Source organism: Nomascus leucogenys, chromosome 18, assembly GCF_006542625.1.
Source record: "Nomascus leucogenys isolate Asia chromosome 18, Asia_NLE_v1, whole genome shotgun sequence".
NCBI lineage: Eukaryota > Metazoa > Chordata > Mammalia > Primates > Hylobatidae > Nomascus > Nomascus leucogenys.
The window spans coordinates 88,634,714-88,656,712 of record NC_044398.1 but is presented as its reverse complement, the minus strand read 5'-3'; the positions used below and the strand labels follow the sequence as shown (position 1 = coordinate 88,656,712).

The following is a 21,999-nucleotide window of genomic DNA, read 5'->3' as shown; positions in this document are numbered from 1 at the left end:
AGACAGGGAAATCGCTTGAACCTGGGAGGTGGAGGTTGCAGTGAGCCGAGATCATGCCACTGCACTCCAGCCTGGCAACAGAGCAAGACTCCATCTCAAAAAAATAAAATTAAATTAAATTAAATTAAAAAAATGCCAGGCACAGTGGCTCATGTCTGTAAATCCAACACTTTGAGAGGCTGAGGTGGGCAGATCACTTGAGGCCAAGAGTTCGAGACCAGCCTGGCCAACATGGTTAAATCCCATCTCTACTAAAAATACAAAAATTTGCCGGGTATGGTGGCTTGAGCCTGTAATCCCAGCTACTCAGGAGGCTGAGGTATGAGAATTGCTGGAGCCTCGGAGGTGAAGGTTGCAGTGACATGAGATCATGCCACTGCACTCCAGCCTGGGCGATGGAGGGAGACTGTCTCAAAATAGATATATAAATTAAAAAAAAAAAAAAAGAATTAAAAAAACGAAATGAAATGAAATGAGAAACAAGATTTCCATTATTTTCTTCAAGTTCACTGCAGTGTAAGTCACAGTAACAACCACCCTTTCTGGACACCTACTATAAACCACACCCAACACCAAACAGCCTTATCAGCACTGCTGCCCAACCAGGTGGAGATTATGATCTCTCTTTGAAAGACTAGAAACCTAGCTTTGGCAAGACAAATCTCCCGTCTGGTGGCATCAATCCAACCGACCCACCCTGAAGCCTCAGCTCTTTCCCTTATGCTCCTGCTGCCTTCTGCATAAGCCACCCTAGCTGAGATGCTGCACAGATACACATCTATGTATCTTAACGTTTATGTGCCCAAGGTGTGATCTAAACATAAGGCAGTAATAAAATTACAAAAGAAAAATGCTCCAGGTGATGCAAAATATCATTGTTTTAATAAATTAAAATGTCAGTGAAGCAATGAGTTGCTCAAAAAGAACAGCTCACAAAAGGATACATTCATACAGATTAGACGTAACCAGGAGCTGAGGGGAGGCGGAAGACAGGGAGTCACACTGGCTTGCTGGTTACAGAGTTTCTGTTTGGGGTGATGAAAAAGTTCTGGAAACAGTGGCTCTGGTTGTACAACATTGTGAATGTAATTAATGCCATCAAACTGCACATTTTAAATGGTTAAACGGCAAAAGCTGTATATTTCACCAAATTAAAAAAAATTAATAATGTAATATGCCAAAAACCATTGAACTATACATTTTAAATGAGTGAACTATATGGTATGTGAATTTATAGCTCAATAAAGTGATTTTGAAATAGGAAAGAGGAGACCGGGTGCGGTGGCTCACGCCTGTAATCCCAGCACTTTGAGAGGCCGAGGCGGGCGGATCACGAGGTCAGGAGTTCAAGACCAGCCTGGCCAACATGGTGAAACCCTGACTCTACTAAAAATACAAAAATTAGCAGGGTGCGGAGTTGTGTGCCTGTAATCCCAACTACTCAGGAGGCTTGGGCAGGAGAATTGCTTGAATCTGGGAGGTGGTATTACACCCCTGCACTCCAGCCTGGGTGGCAGAGCGAGACTCTGCCTCAAAAAGAAAAAAAAAAAAAAAGAAAAGAAAAGAAAAAGGAAAAGAGGGCTGGGCACTGTGGCTCATGCCTGTAATCCCACCGCTTTGGGAGACCGAGGCAGGCAGATCATGAGGTCAAGAGTTCAAGACCAGCCTGCCCAACACGGTGAAACCCTGTCTCTACTAAAAGTCCAAAAATTAGCCAGACATGGTGGTGCATGCTTGTAGTCTCAGCTACTCAAGAGGCTGAGGCAGGAGGATCCCTTGAACCTGGGAGGCGGAGGTTGCAGTGAGCCAAGATCGTGCCACTGCACTCCAGCCTGGGCGACAGAGACTCCATCTCAAAAAAAAAAAAAAAAAAAGAAAAGAAAAAGAAAAAAAAGAAAAAGGAAAGAGGCTGGGCACCGTGGCTCATGCCTGTAATGCCAGCACTTTGGGAGGCTAAGTTTGGAGGATTGCTTGAACCCAGGAGGTCAAGACCAGCGAGGGCAACATAGTGAGGCCCCCATCTGTACAAAAAAAAAAAAAATTAGCCAGGCATGGTGGCATGCGCCTTTGGTAGCTACTTGGGAGGCTGAGGCAGGAGGATCACTTATGCCCAGAAGGTTGAGGGTGCAGTGAGCCATGATCGTGCCTCTGCACTCCAGCCTGGGTGACAGAGCAAGACCCTGTCTCAAGGGAAAGAAAAAGAAAAGAATTAAAGTTAAAATTTGAAAAAGGAAAGAAACAGCTTCTAATAGTTCACTTAGAAGATATATTTCTTTACTTCCTTTTCCCAATAAAAGTCTAAAACTCCAGGCGCGGTGGCTCACGTCTATAATTTCAACACTTTAGGAGGCCAAGGTGGGTGGTTCACTTGAGGTCAGGAGTTCAAGACTAGCCTAGCCAACTTGGTGAAAGCCCATCTCTACCAAAAATACAAAAATTAGCTAGGAGTGGTGGCAGGTGCCTGTAATCCCAGCTATCAGGAGGCGGAGGCAGAGATTGCAGTGAGCCAAGATTGCACCACTGCACTCCAGCCTGGGCAACAGAGCAAGATTCCAACGCAAAAAAAAAAAAGTCTAAAACTGAAAACACAATACAGAACTAAGAGTAAGAACTAACCATATGATTCAAAGGGGAGAAACAAAAAACAGTAACATATTCAATCTTCCCCCTGCATATTATTTAGCTACATGTAGGTTTTTTGGGGGGTTCTCCTCTGCTTTCTGGTCAAGGCTCAATAATTCAAAACAAAGTCCCGTTTACTGGATGTACACAGTGCATCATACAACATCATCTATGAAAACCAAACAGCCCTCCTTCTGTTCCCCACATCTAGTCAGAGAAGCATCTCAAACTATGTCACCACAGCAGTGACAGCAGTGACAAGCTAACTGAGGCCTATGATGTACCAGGCACTGTGCGTTTTACACACACTCTCTCATTTCATCCTCACAACAACCCTATCAAACAGCTTCTAATATTCTCAATTTACAGACGAGGAAGCTGAGGTACAGAGAGGGTGAGTAACTTGCCCAAGATCACACAGGTAATAAGGAGCAGAGCCGGGATTCAACTGTACTATACCACGTTCCACGAGATCCTGAAGTGAAGCAATCCTACTGGAGAAATCAATCAAAGGCTTTTTAAATATTTAAATTCAAATGGAAACGAATCCTGTGGAGTGTTGTGACACTGACAGCTATGCGCTTACCAACAATAAAGCTATGTTAAAACTAGTGTTTATGTTGGGAAGCTGGAAGCCCCATGGAGGAGGGAGGCAGAATTACTGTAAGACTCAATTTAATACACTGCTTCTCTGTGAGGGAGGGACAGGCTGGACAGCAGAAGGTTAAGCGAGGGCTTCCCTGCTTAACCTTGTTAAGATGATCAGGCAGCACACTCCAGGGAGACAAGCTTGACACATGGGGTCCCTTAACAACCCACTGCGACCCTGAATGCCATGCTGCTGGGCACGAATGGCAGTTGTGCTAGTAAGTAGCAAATGAAGCCTTGCTCTGTCCATTACTGGCGAGAGGGCTGGGAAGAAATCTTTTTTTTTTTTTTTGGTCACCCAAAGTAAGTTGACACTGGGAAGACATCTTTAATTCTTCAGTTTAAAATCTCTCTGATGTTAAATGTCAAGCACGTGCATACTACAAGAAAAATCCAATTTGCTAACAGCATGCAATTGCTGTCTATGGAGAAAAAGGGAAAACACTGGTGTGCTTTTATTTCAGGCACCATAGGTTCCTTCCTCTCCCATCTGTAAGTACAGCTGTTACGTATACCTATTCAACCCTCCATACACTGCTGCATTATGTTCATTTCAAAAACAAAACTTTAAAAAATGCTCCAAACCAAAGCCATCATGCTTCTATTACATACCAATGTGACACAATCATCATCTGATTTTTCATAAGCAAACACTAATGGGTAGGTACAAGCAAAAGTAGACACTTCACATTTGTTGCTACTGAACTCCAATTTTATGTCCACAAGCTAACAAAGTTTCTTTTTCGTTAAACTAAAACATAAAACACATTCTGCTACCACCTCTACCTTTACTGAATCTCCTAGCATGTTAGATCTTCTTGTATTTTTTTTTTTTTTTTTTTTTTTGAGACAGCATCTTGCTCTGTCACCAAGGCTGCAGTGCAGTGCTGCCACCATGGCTCACTGCAGCCTCAACCTCCTGGGCTCAAGCAATCCTCCTGCCTCAGCCTCCTGAGTAGCTGGGACTACAGGCATGTGCCACCATTACCAGCTAATTTTTTTTTAAGAGATGGAGTCTCGCTATGTTCCCCTGCCTGGTCTCAACTCCTGGCCTCAAGCAATCCACCTCCCTGGCCTCCCAAAGTGCTAGGATTATAGGCATGAGCCACCATGCCCAGCCTTATTTATTTATTTTTAATTAACAACTAAAAATTATATATATTGATATGTACAACATGTTTTGAAATATGTATACATTGTAAGATGGCTAAATTAGGCTAAAATATCCATTACCTAACATACTCACTTTTTGCAGTGAAAACACTTAAAACCTACTCTTCTAGTAATTTTCAAGTTTACAATACACTGTTAGTAACTACAGTCACCATGCTGTATAACAGATCTCTTGAATTTATTCCTACTAACTGAAATTTTGTGTCATTTGACCAATATCTCCCCAATCCTCCCCGCACCCCTTATATTTCAAGAAATGGAAAAGAATATATGCCGGGCACTTACTAAGTTCTAGGAACTATCAAAGTCCTTTCACGTCTCATACGATCCTTATAACCTCGACGGAAGATTATATGCTTTGGCTATGTCCTCATCCAAATCTTATCTTGAGTTGTAACTCTCACAATTCCCACATGTTGTAGGAGGAACGTGATGGAAGGTGATTGAATTATGGGGGTGGGTCTTTCCTGTACTGTTCTTTTGACAGTGAATGAGTCTCACGAGATCTGATGCTTTTAAAAACGGGAGGTTCCCTGCACAAGCTCTCTTGTCTGCTGCCATGTTAAGATGTGCCTTTTACCTTCCATCATGATTGTGAGGCCTCCCCAGTCACATGGAACTGTAAGTCCAATAAACCTCTTTCTTTTGTAAATTGCCCAGTCTCAGGTATGTCTATCAGCAGCATGAAAATGGACTAATACAATAAATTGGTACTGGGACGTGGGGGCTGCTGAAAAGCTATCAAAAAACGTGGAAGTGACTTTGAAACTGGGTAACAGGCAGAGGCCAGAACAGTTTGGAGGGCTCAGAAGAAAACAGAAAAATGTGGGAAAGTTTGGAACTCCCTAGAGACTTGAATGGTTTTGACCAAAATGCTGATAATGATATGGATAATGAAATCAAAGCCGAGATGGTCTCAGATGGAGATGAGGAACTTTTTGGGAACTGGAGCAAAGGTGACTCTTCTTATGTTTTAGCAGACACTGGCAGCATTTTGCCCTTGCCCTAGAGATTTGTAGAACTTGGAGCTTGAGAAAAATAATTGAGGGTATCTGGCAGAAGAAATTTGTAAGCAGCAAAGCATTCAAGAGGTGACTTGAGTGCTGTTAAAGGCATTCAGTTTTATGAGGGAAGTACAGCATAAAAGTTTGGAAAATTTGCAACCTGACAATGCGATAGAAAAGAAAATCCTGGCTGGGCATGGTGGCTCATGCCTGTAATCCCAGCACTTTGGGAAGCCAAGGTGGGCAGATCATGAGGTCAGGAGTTTGAGAAGAGCCTGACCAACATGGTGAAATCTCATCTCTACTAAAAGTACAAAAATTAGCTGGGCGTGGTGGCGCACGCCTGTAATCCCAGCTACTCAGGAGGCTGAGGCAGGAGAATCACTTGAACCCAGGAGGCGGAGGTTGCAGTGAGCCGAGATTGCGCCACTGCACTCCAGGCTGGGCAACACAGCGAGACTCCAACTCAAAAAAAAAAAAAAAAAGAAAAGAAAAGAAAAGAAAATCCCGTTTTCTGAGGAGAAATTAAGCTGGCTGCAGAAATTTGCATAAGTAATGAGCAGCCACAGACAATGGGGAAAATGTCCCCAGGGCATGTCAGAGGTCTTCAAGGCAGGCCTTCCCATCACAGGCCTGGAAGTTTAGGAGGAAAAAATGGTTTCATGGGCCAGGCCCAGGGGCCCTCTGCTGTGTGCAGTCTAGGGGCTTGGTGCCCTGCATCCCAGCTGCTCTAGCCGTGACTAAAAGTGGCCAAGGTACAGCTCGGGCTGTTGTTTCACAGGGTGGAAGCCCTAGACCTTGGCAGCTTCCATGCAGCATTGAGCCTGCGGGCGCACAGAAGTCAAGAATTGAGGTTTGGAGACTTCTACCTAGATTTCAGAAGATGTATGGACATGCCTGGATGCCCAGGAAGAAGTGTGCTGCAGGGGTAGGGCCCTCATGGAGAACTTCTGCTAGGGTAGTGCAGAAGGGAAATGTGGGGTCAGAGCCCCCACACACAGTCCCTACTGGGGCACCACCTAGTGGAGCTGTGAGAAGAGGGCCACTGTCCTTCAGACCCCAGAATGGTAGAACCACCAACAGCTTGCACCATGCATCTGGAAAAGCCACAGACACTCAATGCTAGCACATGAAAGGAGCTAGGAGGGAGGTTGTAACCCTGCAAAGCCACGAGAGCAGAGCTGCCAAAGACCATGGGAACTCGCCTCCTGCATCAGCGTAATCTGAACATGAGACATGGAGTCAAAGGAGATCATTTTGGAGCTTTAAGATTTGACTGCCCTGCTGGATTTCAGACTTGCGTAACTTGCCCAAGATCACACAGGTGATAAGAGCCTGTAGCCAATTACTCCCATTTGGAAGGGCTGTATTTACCCATAGCCTGTACCCCCATTGTATCTAGGAAGTAACTAACTTGCTTGTGATTTTACAGGCTCATAGGCGGAAGGGAGACTTGCCTTGACTCAAATGAGAGTTTGGACTGTGGACTTTTAAGTTAATGCTGAAATAAGACTTTGGGGGACCGTTGGGAAGGCATGATTGGTTTTGAATTGTGAGGACATGAGATTTGGGAGGGGCCGAGGGTGGAATTATATGGTTTGGCTGTGTCCCCACCCAAATCTCATCTTGAATTTTAACTCCCACAATTCCCACATGTCACGGGAGGATCCGGTGGGAGGTGACAGAATTATGGGGCAGGTCTTTCCTGCATTGTTCTCGTGAAGTGAATGAATCTCACAAGATCTGATGGTTTTAAAAATGGGAGTTTCCCCGCACAAGCTCTCTTCTCTTGTCTGCTGCCACGTGAGATGCGGCTTTCACCTTCTGCCACGACTGTGAGGCCTCCCCAGTCCAATAAACCTCTTTATTTTGTAAATTGCCCTCAGTTATGTCTTTATTAGCAGCATGAAAATGGACCAATACAGAATGTGAATCATTTTATCCCCATTTTACAGAGGAGAAAACATTTGTCCAAGAGCATATCATTCCTTGTCTCATTGGTAGCTCAGAAAGACCATAAAGCAGTGTCATTCCAGGAAGGCCTAGATTTCCAGCGGAACCCTGTTCAGATTCGAAACAAGGAAGCAGTCCTGTAGAGTAAACTGCAGGCATCTAGCTCATCTTTTCATATTCCACTGCTTACTGAAAATGGCCAAAAAAGAGACCTGCTTATTCTTCCTCTTTCTAAGAACTGAGGTAAACAGAAAACAACCTTCCCAAAAACCTTCATAAAAGGGTCAAGGTGTCTTGACAATACCGAAGACAGTTAACAAAACATAAGGCAAACGTCTGATTTTGTGCTTTCTGTCGTACAATAAAAAGCAAAAGCAGAGAATATTTTTAGCTCTTAGATTTTAGATCTGGATTTGACCAAAGGATCTTAACATTAAGTCTGGTTTTCAATGCATTGATTAAAACTGACCAAGGTTATAAAAGGAGGTAAATCATTTCCTGACGAGAGAGCCTGCAATATAAACAGAGTGCATTCCACACAGGCTGTCATTAGCAGTGGCGTGATCCTGATTTCCATGGCTCAATTCTCTCATGACTTTCCTCCTGATTCCAAAAAAGCAAGGACTATGGGAGGTGCCCAGGCCATGAAAAAGACAAAATGGCACCATGCAAAACCCTCATGGAACATTCTTTTAGACCAGTATGGCTTAAAAAAACACCTCATATCACATTCAGTCTTTGCATACTGCTTAAACAACTGTGGTCTCAGGATGTCCTCAATAGTTGACTTGATAAAGCTTCCCAAAATGGCATAACTGATGCTACTAAATGCTAATTTAGAATAATGCAGAAATAAGCGAAGTTTATTTCCCCTCGAGGTTTACTTTTCAAATGTTAAGTCTGGTGAGAGCAAAATAAAATATTGTTTGCATATGTGGGCAGTTTAACGTCCACCCAAATTTATGTTAGGAGTATGCATGTTTGGTAAAGGTTACATTTAGAAAAGACTGGTGTCAAAATAAATTAATCTTCAGAAAATCTTGCATATTTTTCTAAAATCATCAGCTTGAGATAATGTTGGGGGCAACTACCAAATGTTTTTCTACAAGGGTAACCATGAAAAATGACAAAAATCAAGGTTCAATATCCTAAATCACCTGCAAGTAACTAAAAACAAGGTCAGTATTAACACAGAAAGAGATGTCAAAAGAAGCAATTGTTTTTCCTTCTTTTTTCCTTTTGGTCTCCTGTTCCCAGACGCAAGTGATCCTCCTGCCTCAGCCTCCCAAGTAGCTGGGACTACAGGTGTGTGCCCCTACACCCGGCTAATTTTTGTATTTTTTGTAGAGATTGGGTTTTGCCACATTGTCCAGGCTGCTCTCAAAATCCTGGGCTCAAGCAACCATCCTTCCTCACCTTCACAAAGTGGTGGGATTACAGGCATGAGCCACGGCACCCAGTCCAGAAAACCCACTTTACCTACTTAGTTACATTTATTTATTTATTTTTGAGATGGAGTCTCACTCTTGTTGCCCAGGCTGGAACGCAGTGGTGCAATCTCAGCTCACTGCAACCTCTGCCTCCTGGGGTCAAGCAATTCTCCTGCCTCAGCACCCCTAGTAGCTGGGATTACAGGCACCCATCAACACACCCGGCTAATTTTTGTATTTTTAGTAGAGACAGGGTTTCGCCATGTTGGCCAGGCTGGTCTTGAACTCCTGACCTCAGGTGATCCGCCCGCCTCAGCCTCCCAAAGTGCTGGGATTACAGACATGGGCCAATGCATCTGGCCATAAAACCCACTTTCTAAGTGGGTTCAGAATGAATGTCTATACTTAACCAAGTTATTCCAATAAAAAATAATAAAAACAGGCCATGCATGGTGGCTCACACCTGTAATCCCAGCACTTTGGGAGGCCAAGGCAGGTGGATCACCTGAGGTCAGGAGTTTGAGACCAGCCTGGCCAACATGGCGAAACCCTGTCTCTACTAAAAATACAAAACTTAGCAGGGCATGGTGGTACGAGCCTGTAGTCCCAGCTACTCAGGAGGCTGAGGCAGGAGAATCACTTGAACCTAGGAGGTGGAGGTTGCAGTGAGCTGAGATCACGCCACTGCACTCCAGCCTAGGTGACAGAGCGAGACTCCGTCTCACAAAAAAAAAAAAAAAAAAGTAATAAAAATAGTTCTTGGCTAGGTGCGGTGACTCAAGCCTGTAACCCCAGCACTTTGGGAGGTGGAGGCGGGTGGATCACCTGAGGTCAGGAGTTCGAGATCAGCCTGACCAACATGGAGAAACCCCGTCTCTACTAAAAATACAAAAAAATTGCCGGGCATGGTGGCACTTGCCTATAATCCCAGCTACTCGGGAAGCTGAGACAGGAGAATCACTTGAACCTGGGAGGCAGAGGTTGTGGTGAGCCGAGATCACGCCATTGCACTCGAGCCCGGGCAACAAGAGCAAAACGACATCTCAAAAAAGAAAGAAAGAAAGAAAAAAAAAACAGTTCTTATTTTGTATTTCAAATCTTGCAGGAATATTTTTCCTTCAATGATGAAGAAAATATTCTTCCTTTACAGATTGGAAAAAAATAGACCAAAAAATCACAAAAGGATTCCTGAATCCCACCTCCTATTCAACTATTCTTGGTATGCATCTAGGTTTTACAAAAAAATTCTGAGTGGACAGATGTCCCAATTTAAAATAAAGCTATATATTTACTGTCTAGTTCTTTTCCTGCACAGTAAGCAATATTAGATTGATCTAGAAATACAGAAAGTCTCAGCTAGCTTTTTTTTCTTTTTTTTTTTTGAGAGGGGGTCTCACTCTGTTGCCCAGGCTGGAGTGCAGTGGTGTGATCTTGGCTCACTGCAGCTTCCACCTCCTGGTTTCAAGCGATTCTCCTGCCTTAGCCTCCTGAGTAGCTGGGAATACAGGGTAATTTTTGTACTTTTAGTACAGACCAGGTTTCACCATGCTGACCAGGCTGGTCTCGAACTCCTGATCTCAAGTGATTTGCCTGCCTCATTCTCCCAAAGTGCTGGGATTACAGGCGTGAGCCACCATACCCAGCCCAGCTAAGCTTTTTAATCAAAGTTTATTTTGACTGCTCTGCATGTTGGTCACATACATGACTGATAAACTAGATGCAGCTCACATCTAATCCAGTTTGTATCCAACATCTGATTTTATAAGGAGCTGACTTTAGTGGAGAAGCAGGATTACTGTTTTAATGTGTAAATATTTACAAATGACTACTCAGGGGACTGAGGTGGGAGGATTGCTTGAGCTCAGGAGGCAGAGGCTGCAGTGAGCCGAGATCACGCCACTGCAGTCCAGCCTGGAAAAAAGAGCAAGACCCTGCCTCAAAAAAATAATAATAATAATACAAATGAGTCAACATCTCTCAGTTGAAAAATACTGCAGAACAATGAATGTAACGTCAAGTACATAAAAATGTAAGGGAACAATCATAATTGGACCTATATTTAGCTGGCCACGGTGCTTCACACCTGTAATCCCAGCACTTTGGGAGGCTGAGGTGGGCAGATAACCTGAGGTCGGGGAGTTTGAGGGCAGCCTATTCAGCATGGTGAAACCCCATCTCTACTAAAAATATAAAAATTAGCCAGGCGTGGTGGTACATGCCTGTAGTTCCAGCTACTCCAGAGGTTGCAGCAGGAGGATTGCTTGAACCCAGGAGGCAGACAGTGCAGTGAGCTGAGATTGTGCCACTGCACTCCACACTCCAGCCTGGGTGACAGAGTGAGACACCATCTAAAAAAAAAAAAGAACTATATTTAACATCAATCACCTGCGGGTTCCATGGTCTGTGGCATAGGCTACATTTCCAAAGACAAACACTGCCCCCAAAAATAAAAGAACTAAGAAAATCATGTTTTCTACAGGCGCCCGCCACTGCGCCGGCTAATTTTTTGTATTTTTAGTAGAGACAGGGTTTCAACGTGTTAGCCAGGATGGTCTCGATCTCCTGACCTCATGATCTGCCTACCTCAGCCTCCCAAAGTGGGCGGGATTACAGGCACGAGCCACCGCACCTGGCCAGGAAATTTTTTTTTTTTTTTTTTTTTCGAGACAGAGTTTTGCTGTGTTGCCCAGGCTGGAGTGCTGTGGTGCAATCTCAGCTCACTGCAACCTCTGCCTCCTGGGTTGAAGCAATTCTCCCACTACAGCCTCCGGAGTAGCTGGGATTACAGGCACCTGCCACCACGCATGGCTAATTTTGGTATTTTTAACAGAGACGAGGTTTCACCATGTTGGCCAGGCTGGCCTTGAACTCCTGACCTCAAGCGCTCTGCCCACCTCAGCCTCCCAAAGTGCTGGGATTACAGGCGTGAGCCACCACACCCAGCCCCTCATAGGAAATTTAAATGCCAGAACTACCAGTTCTTTTTCTTGGAAGAGATGCACTACGTCTAGCAATGTTCTCTTTTTTTTTTTTAAGCCTACATTTTTAATACATTTGTTCCCCAAAAGGTCAATTTCTACTTTCAAAAAACATGTGAGTCACTTGAGATGAAAAATATTTTATCTAAAAATGTGCTATAGCTCCCAATAACTCCAAACTGACATCCCAAGATATGAGGCTGTTCCACAGTGAGAGAACTTAGAAACTGGAACTCTCTTGATTACTTACTTGTTAAAAAAAGGTTCAATGAGTTTTGATCTGGCAGACACATGAATTTTTGGAGGGCTGAGAAAAGAACCTAATGAAGAAAAGAAGAGAGGTATTATTATTCATAGTCACACAGACCAAGCCTGAAAGTTCAGACCAAAACATTTAAATTAACAGCATGGTTCAACAAGGGTAAAGGTATTCTTTTTTTTGAGTCAGAGTTTCACTCTTGTTGCCCAGGCTGGAGTGCAATGGCGCAATCTTGGCTCACTGCAACTTCCACCTCCCAGATTCAAGTGATTCTCCTGCCTCAGCCTCCCGAGGACCAGGGATTACAGACATGCGCCACCATGCCCAGCTAATTTTGTATTTTTAGTGGAGACAGGGTTTCTCCATGTTAGTCAGGCTGGTCTCAAACTCCTAACCTCAGGTGATCCGCCCACCTTGGCCTCCTAAAGTGCTGGGATTATAGGAGTGGGCCACCGCGCCCGGCCTGTGAAAGGTGTTCTTAAGGGCCAAATACCATACCACAGGAAGTGTCAGTGGTTTTTCTTGCAGATTTCCTCTTCCCCTCATCTCCTCCCACTCCTACCTCAAAACCCTCCCACTTCTAACTGGGTGAGTGGATCCCAAGGAAATGGTAGTGCTATAGGTTCAATGTTTGTGTCCCCCTAAAATTCATATGTTGAAGCCTCCCCAATACAATGGTATTTGGAAGTGAGACCTTTGGGAGGTAATTAGGTCATGAGGGAATTAGTGCCCTTATAACAAGGGTCAGGAGGCTGGGTGCGGTGGCTCAAGCCTATAATTCCAGCACTTTGGGAGGCTGAGGTAGAAGGATCACTTGAGCCCAGAAATTCTAGATCAGCCTGGTTAACATAGCAAGACCCTGTCTCTATAAAAAAATTAAAAAGTTAGCCAGGCACAGTGATGCACACCAGTAGTCCCAGCTACTTGGGAGGCTGAGGTGGGAGGATCTCTTGAGCCAAGGAGTTCAGGGTTGCAGTAAGCTATGATTGTACCACTGTACTTCCAGCCTGGGTGACACAGTGAGACCCTGACTCTTAAAAAAAAGAGGAGGCAGCACAGCTTCTGCTCTCTCTGCTCTCCACCATGTAAGGACAAGAGAAGGCAGCCATCTGCAAACCAGGAAGTGGGCTCTCACCAGATACTAGGTCTGCTGGCAACTAGGTCTTGGACTTTCCAGCCTCCTGAACATGAGAAATAAATGTCTGTTGTTTAAGCCCCACAGTCTACGGTAATTTATTACAGCAGCCTAAGCCAGGAGACATGTAAGATCCACCCTAGATCACTGCGTGTTTGACTGAAACACATGTAATGCATACCTAGGTAATTGGCCATGGAGATGAAGCACAGCCCTGTGATGTAGGCATCGTAGCCCGCCTCGTGGAGTTGTTCAGAGGCTGTGTCATAACTTGGAAAACCTTCGGCACTTTCTAAGAAAAAAAGGAAAAAGTTCTCCTCAAAACAAAGACTAGTAAGCACATTGCCCTACCAATCCAAATTGCATTCGTATATGCTAGAGAAATATCCTAAATAGGCAGAAAAAAAGCTAGCAGAAAAAAAGCTATCTATTCCTTAATTCTCTCTATATAAGACCTTAAAATACAAGATAAGAGAGTCACTGAAAAGGAGGGCTTTGGTCTAGGATACAGAAATGCCTCAGTTACATTACAAAGGACTCAGCCGTGGGCTTTCTCATCCCACACTGGTGGGTGCTATTTATGATCATCCATAACTCACTCTAGGACAATTATTCCTCTTCTGCTTGCTTTCTAAGGCCATGAAAAGGATATTCTTCCCTTATACAAGATGGTCACATCAGGACACAATAGATGATTCAGAGTAAAGATTAAGAGCGTGGGCTCTGGAGTCACACTGAGTTTGAATCTCTGCTCCACCACTTATTTGCTGTATGACCTTGGGCAAGTCACTTCATCCCTAAGCTTCCAGTTTTGTAAAATGGAGATGATAATCAAACCTTCTTCAAAAGGTTATTGTTAGGATCAGATGAGATAATATAAGTTAAACTCTTACCTAGTGCTTGGTACATGGTAAGTGCTCAAAAACTGCTATCTATCAATACCTTAGGCAACCCTCCCCCAAAAAGAGAAGACTGCAATTCAATATCGACAGCTCCAACTCATTACTATCCTCTACTATGTTCCCAAGCTTAGAGATCGAAAGGTGACAGCACAACCAACTCCAAAAATAAATCGAACTTGCTATAACAGCTGGCCTTGGATCATGGAGCCACTCTACAGCAAAGACCGCTTTATATACAATATGGTTCTTTTGTGACATTGATAAATACAGATGCGACCAGATAAACTCTAAGAGGAATGACCTGCTTTAGACTGATTCTCTACCAGATACCACTATTTTATATGGAAATAATAACATAAAACTATAACTCATAAATAATTATATCCTAGAACCATTCTGGAAATGAATGTCAGGAAGGTTACTATAACACAGAATCAAAAGCATAAATGGAAATTAACAATGAAAAGGCTGTAACTGTTTTTATGTCAATACAATGCTCTTTAAGCAAGAATTCTTTAACTCCGTAGTAAATATTAGACTTGATGCCTTTAAAAAAAAGCCTTTTGGCCGGGCACAGTGGCTCACGCCTGTAATTCCAGCACTTCGGGAGGCTGAGGTGGGCGGATCACAAGGTCAGGAGTTCAAGACCAGCCTGGCCCAAATGGTGAAACCCCATCTCTACCAAATATACAAAAATTTGCCGGGTGTGGTGGCAGGTGCCTGTAATCCCAGCTACTCAGGAGGTTGAGGCAGGAGAATCGCTTGAACCCGGGAGGTGGAGGTTGTGGTGAGCCAGTATCGTGCCACTGCACTCCAGCCTGGGTGACAGAGTAAGAGTCCATCTCAAAAAAAAAAAAAAAAAAAAAAAGCCTTTTAACATGGTAGCCACCTAAGTAATATCTTCCACTCCATCATCAACTGAGACACATTCTTTCCAAAATCAATTATTTCCATTATATTGTTATAGAAAAGGTCTAAGTTTTCTCCCCCAATGGCCTCACCACCACTTTTCTTAATTCCTTTCTTGGACTATTAACCAGAAAGAGGCAAATAACTGTAATCTTGGCTGCTTTAATACCTTGCATTATCAATTTCTAAACTATTAGTCCTACTATCCATGTCTTTAGAAGTTTTCAGGCTATAGCTAATGGCTCACTAATCACCGTATCAACAGCACAATCAGGTTAACAGGGACCAAGGAAGTAGCACCTGGAAGGCTCTCCACATACCTTGGTGGTGGCCCGAGGTGGCAAAACACCTCCATCTCATCTCCCTACTTCTGGTTTTCCTCAGTGCTGCTGTTTCTACTCTTTAAACCAGCTGAAAAGGAGGCAGGGTGGGGACTTGCCTTAATCTCATCTGTAAATCCAGTTCTCGGGCTTTTCTGAGATGGAAAATATATTTTTTACTCTACCCCTGGTGATTAATCACTAGCTCTTTGTCTCTGCTTAAATAATGTACGAAAGAACAGAAGAGCACATCAAGTTTTAGGAGAATTCCATATATTAGAAAATAAAAGCCTTGAAGCTTTAATTGCTAAAATTCTCAAAGAATGGCTACCCAACTCCATTAACATAAAACAGATGTAGAATTAAAAGACCATCTTTATTCAAAAAACAATAATTCAACACAAGGCATGTCCAAGTGAATTCAGCCAAAATCTATAAATGAACAATACGGCTTCCAGAGCCATTCTGCTTTTCTTCTACAATATACATCAATAATTATTACAAAGAGTTTGGAAGGTTTCCGGTTTGTTTAATATTCTTACCAACTTTAGGAGGGTTGAAAGGTGTCTCTTTTAACCGCTTTTCCAATTCCGCAAGGGATGTGTTGTTAATGATATCCTGCAAACCAGGAAGCAAAGAATTATGAGATTTCATCATCTCAGTACAATATATTAAAGAGATTCACTAACCCAAAAAAAAAAAAAAGACAGCATCTAGTACTGCCTCCTTGTGTTCTTTAAAGAAACACAGAAGTCTTCGTTTTTTTCAATGTGAAAGAGAACCAGCTAGTTTAATTTTTATAATATACAAAGTATAACCAAATGAATAAAGATCTTTACAGATGCATTAAATACCTCCAAACCTTTTGCCAGAAGGCTACATTGTTCTGGCATTCATTTCACTCAGTAATATGCAGTCACTTTATAAAGTAGCAAATGAATAATACCTTAAAAGGTTGTGTGCTGGCCATCAATTTAGTATCCAAGAGTCTAAAAAGAATTTTTAACAAGGTAAACAAAATGCATATCAATGTTTAAAATGTCTTTTACTCAAATATGTAAGCTACTTAAAATACTTAATACATAAGAAACATACTTAAAACATAAAATACTTAATACAGAAAATACTTAAACACAGACAAAGGAATTAAACACATCAGCCATTCTGAACCCAGCACCAGCATCCCTGCTACGTTGGAGTAGGTACTCAGTCCCATCATCAGCGACTTCATTGAGGGACTGCAGGAGAGTCCACACTTGGAGTACAAGTTCTAGACCCACCTGGATCCTCAGACAGCCTGGGCTCCATCAATCTCAAGGGTGAGTCAAATACTCTCATATGGTTTTACGTGGTTCAAATACTGCTGCCGGTCTACCACTCCCAAACTGCTACCATCTACTCCTACTCCTCAGGTTTGTAAACTATAAATTCTTCTGGAGGGCCAAAATCTGCCATCAGTACTTTCATGCTATTGTTTTTAATTCTTATTATTCTATTTCAGAGATCAGAAATACCAAAAGGGGAGGGTGGGGAGAAACCCACATGAAAACTCTATTTCTCTATTTTTTTTTTCATATAAATGTGAACAGAGTGGGTAACAGGACAGAAATAAGCCCAGCTGAAAGAGAAACTGCTCGAACGCCACGCCTATCCCTCTTCAACAGGTCCTAAAACACAAACACTCGTTCTGTGGGCTCCACATGGCTGACCTGTGACGTCTCAGAGATATGTGACATGTGACCTATCAGAACAAGGGGGCAATAATAACTGGAAAACACCAACAGGAAAAGGCACTGACTTGAAGTGGATGGAAAAAAAAATCTCTAGCCAGACGGACAGTTCTTGACTGACTCTTGAACACTCTCAACTGGACACTTCAATAGTTACAAGGTACATCCTACATGCAAGACAGACAAGAGCCATCTCAAGGAGGCTTCACCAGTTCTTCAGACAGCAAGATGAGGGATAAGAAAAAAGGAGTCACTGTCTACTTTCACTCTCAGTTCAAACTGTGATTTTTCGATAACAAAACCAATAATAAATTATAAAAGCAAGCCATCACAACATTGGAGACATTAAATAAGTTCCAAGTTTATATGAACATGATCTAATGGTTTTAACAAATTACTATATACCTATTTGTATTGTGTATGTCACAATGACTCTTTTTTTTTTTTTTTTTTTTTTGAGACAGGATCTCATTCTGTCACCCAGGCTGGAGTATAGTAGCACTATTATGGCTCACCGCAACCTGGACCTCCTGGTTCAAGCAATTCACCCACTTCAGCCTCCTGAGTAGCTGGACCACATGTATCCCACCATACCCAGCTAATTTTTTATTTTTTTAGAGATGTGGTTTCACTATGTTGCCCAGGCTGGTTCTGAACTCCCTAGGCTCAAGTGATCCTCCCACCTCAGTCTCCCAAAGCGGTGGGATTATAGGTGTGAGCCACCGTGCCCAGCGACTTTTTTAAATGAAAGACAAATCCTCAAAGAAAGCTTACCTGGGGAAAACACATGTTGTCATCTCTTTAAACTCACTTAAGTCCTAAAGAACAAGAGAAGGACTTGTTACAATTTTCCTAAAACACTCGCAGCATTAAAAAACATGTAAACAGCTCAAGTTCCATAGCTGTCTTCTCAAACAAGCTGTTGGAGCCCTTAAGCTAAACTACAAAACCCATTTCTAGTTAACAAGTACAAAAAAAAAAAAAAAAAACCTTCCCAATTTCCTCACTCATTGGGAACCATATAACCTGATAACTAACTTCTGCATAACCAAAACAACAAATTTAAGGATTTAATAGTTGAAATTGGGAAGGGGCAGGGGGTCCAATAAAATGTTAAAAACTACCTATTTGAGAGGCCTGTAATAAATCCAGAAAACTTCCAGTTATAGCTAACAGGCTGCGATCTACTACACAAATTTATCATAACAGTGAGACAAGCAGAGTCATTTAAATTAAATGGTTTATACAGGAAATGGGCATACTGTAAACTAGCTCAGACCTTTCCTGAGATCACCTTTGAAATGTTAGGAAAAATGGCCTTGGAAACACAGGCCTTTCAATACACATATGATTCCTGTTTCAACTACAGAAAATTGCTCAAGTGGCTCTAATAGCAAGTGCCTAGATTAGACAATTCATTTCTCAAGTTTATTTTGATCAGGAAGTCTAGAGCTGAAATGAGAGTCCTCTAATTTTGAATTAACTCATTTACATACATAATTGCCATGCTAGACTGAGTAGTCATACTCCTGACCCTTTGTAAACTACACTTCTCTTCAATGTTATTCATGCTTCATAGGAAACTGTTTCCAATTAGCTTTTCAAGCCTGTAAATACAGACTGTATTTAGCTAGCCTGAGATATTTACCAGCTTTTCAAAGGCTATAAATTAATTGGCAAAGCATGAACAGGCGGTTTCAATGCAAAGTCAAAAAATGCAATAATGATGTTTGTAATCTCTCAATACCACTAGAAAGCTTTACAAGCAAGGAGCAAGGAGAATTACAGCCACCTCCAGGGCCAACATATAGCACAGTTCTAGACCAATGTCTTCTAAAAGGTCATGCTCAAGTATCAAGATAGTTCATCAGAAAACACTCTCCCCTAAAAGGCAACTCCAAAATGTGGATTATTTAGTGTCCTTTTAAATGCAAATTTTGATACCAGTGCATGTAAAAGTTCTACCTTTTTATCGAGTCAGGGTCTCACTATGTTGCCCAGACTAGCCTTGAACTCCTGGACTCAAGCAATTCTCCTGTAACAGCCTCTCAAGTAGCAGGCACTGCAGGTATGCACCACCACACCCAGCCTTCTAATTTATTAGGCTTTCTAATTTCTTCTCATCACTTCTTCTAAAGGTAGATGGCAAAAAACAAAACAAAACATAACATTTTCTTTCTCTGACAATGCCAGAACATAAATAAGTTAAGTAACTTACCAGGTAGCCTTAGTAATAAAGTGAGGGATAAAACTGCTTATCCTAACCCACTTACTACTCTACAACGAATCACTTGCTCCTTCTACCAGAATTTAATTCAAGACCACTTTCACTCCACTTAACGTTCATTAACTGCTTACATACAATGTGTTCCATTAGGCCATTCATTAACTGCTTACACGCAATGTGTTATGTTACACACTTACACAACAAAATGGCTACACCCCTTGTCCAAGGAGCTAACCACCTAGAAGGGGGTTATGCTGTATAATACAAGACAAAATTTATGTAACATAGAGAGGTACAATGTTCTCTGGGAGTTGAGAGAAAGGAAAGATCACCTCTTGGGCAAAGTAGCAGACAACAAAAACTTCATGGAGAAGGCAAAAGCTGCATCACGGAAAGCTAAGGGAAAGTTGTGAACAACAAACATTGAGAACAACAAGAGAAAATCCAAGTTGGAAGAAATTAAACAAAGCACCTCTTAGGGAACAAATAAGTCAGTTTGAAAAAAGGAGAGTAACAAGTGATTAGACTACACAGAAAGGTTAGGCTGGATCACAGAAAGCCCTTACGCAGGGGTGAAAACAGTTAACTGCCTAGAAAACAAAGAATGTGGGATTAATTTAGAATTTTCAGCAGGGTCAGTGACAGGAACGGAGCCATACATCAGAAGATTACAAAACTGGCAGTCGGGAGATACTTCATTCGTTAAATTGGTATTTAATGCCAGCTAGTGCCAAGCTCTATTCAGTATTCAAAACACCTAGAAGCACAGAATTAAATACATTTTCCTCTTGCCTTGCTGATAACTTCATTGCTTTAAAGATTAAAAAGGGCTGGGCGCGGTGGCTCATTCCTGTAATCCCAGCACTTTGGAAGGCCCAGCGGGTGGATCACTTGAGGCCGGAAGTTCGAGACCAGCCTGGCAAGCATGGTGAAATCCCATCTCTACTAAAAAAAAAAATACAAAAATTAGCCGGATGTGGTGGCGTACACCTGTAATCCCAGCTACTCGGGAGACTGAGACATGAGAATCACTTGAACCTGTGAGAGGGAGGTTGCAGGGAGCCAAAATCACACCACTGCACTCCGGCCTGGCAACAGTGAGACTCTGTCTCAAAAAAACAAATGAACAGGCTGGGCATGGTGGCTCACACCTGTAATCCCAGAGCTTTGGGAGGCCAAAGCAGGTGGATCACCTGAAGTCAGGCTTCAAGACCAGCCTGGACAACATGGTGAAACTCCATCTCTACTGAAAATATAAAAATGAGCTGGGCATGGTGGCAGGTGCCTGTAATCCCAGCTACTCGGGAGGCTAAGGCAGGAGAATCACTTGGATCCAGTCCGCAGAGGTTGCAGTGAGTCAAGATCACGCCACTGCACTCCACCCTGGGCCACAGAGCAGAACTCTGTCTCAAAATTAAATAAATAAACAAATAATAAAGGTCGAAAAGTCAAGAGAGGAGCTGCTACTTTGAACTACTTGGCCAATAAGAAGTGGGTGTCTAGCCAGGTGCCCTGGCTCACATCTATAATCTTATTACTTTGGGAGACCGAGGTGGGCAGACCTCTCTTGAACACAGGAGTTCGAGACCAGCCTGGGCAAATGGTGAGATCCTGTCTCTACAAAACTTACAAAACAATTAGTGAGGCATGGTGGCATGTGCCTTGGGTCCCAGCTACTCGAGAGGCTGAGGTAGGAGTATCACTTGAGCCCAGGGAGTTGAGGCTGCAGTGAGCCATGATGGCACCACTGCACTCCAGTCTGGGTGACAGAGTGAGACACTCTCTCAAAAAAGAAAAAAAAAATGGCCAGGCATAATGGCTCAAGCCTGTAATCGTAACACTTTGGGAGGCCCAGGAGGCGGATCACCTAAGGTCAGGAATTCAAGACTGGCCTGGCCAACATGACAAAATCTTGTCTCTACTAAAAATACAAAAATTAGCCAGGCATGGTGGCAGGCACTTGTTAATTCTAGCTACTCAGGAGGCTGAGGCAGGAGAATCACTTGAACCCAGGAGACAGAGGTTGCAGTGGGCCAAGACTGCACCACTGCACTCCAGCCTAGGTGACAGACTAAGACTCCATCTCAAAAAAAAGGTGCAAAAGTGAAGAAAAAAGAAAAGAAAAAAACAGCAGTGGAATGACATAAAATAAACATTAGCTCATTAGACTTAAGAAATGCAAATCCAGGCCAAGCGCAGTGGCTCATACCTGTTATCCCAGTACTTTGGGAGGTGGAGGCGGGTGGATCCCCTGAGGTCAGCAGTTCAAGACCAGCCTGGCCAACATGGTGAAACCCCATCTCTACTAAAAATACAAAAATTAGCCAGGCATGGTGGCGGGCGCCTGTAATCCCAGCTACTCGGGGGGCTGAGTCAGGAGAACTGCTTGAACACAGGAGGCCGAGATCGCACCACACCACTCCAGCCTAGGTGACAGACTGAGACTCCATCTCAAAAAAAAAAAAAAGTGGGAAAGAGAAGAGAAAAAAAAAAAAAAAAACAGAAGTGTGGTGAGTGACATTTAGCTCATCAGACTTAAGAAATGCCAATCCAGGCCAGATGCGGTGGCTCACACCTGTAATCTCAGAACTTTGGGAGGCGGAGGCGGGTGGATCACCTGAGATGAGGTGTTCGAGACCAACCAGGCCAACATGGTGAAACCCCGTCTCTACTAAACATACAAAAATTAGCCGGGCGTGGTAGCAGGAA

The 21,999-nt window shown here is 43.0% G+C and overlaps 1 protein-coding gene across 2 annotated transcripts in view; it reads right to left on the bottom strand.

Annotated features, from left to right (window-relative positions):
* Window positions 1–21,999, bottom strand: part of PARN (poly(A)-specific ribonuclease) — a 196,365-nt gene that overhangs the window by 134,458 nt on the left and 39,908 nt on the right. For both annotated transcript variants that reach the window (XM_003269303.3, XM_030798055.1), the window contains 5 exons: window positions 17,838–17,881; window positions 16,280–16,322; window positions 15,876–15,951; window positions 13,384–13,494; window positions 12,059–12,128 (listed from right to left, as the gene is read on the bottom strand). In XM_003269303.3, the coding sequence (XP_003269351.1) occupies window positions 12,059–12,128; window positions 13,384–13,494; window positions 15,876–15,951; window positions 16,280–16,322; window positions 17,838–17,881 (344 nt within the window). The remainder of the gene's footprint in view (window positions 1–12,058; window positions 12,129–13,383; window positions 13,495–15,875; window positions 15,952–16,279; window positions 16,323–17,837; window positions 17,882–21,999) is intronic.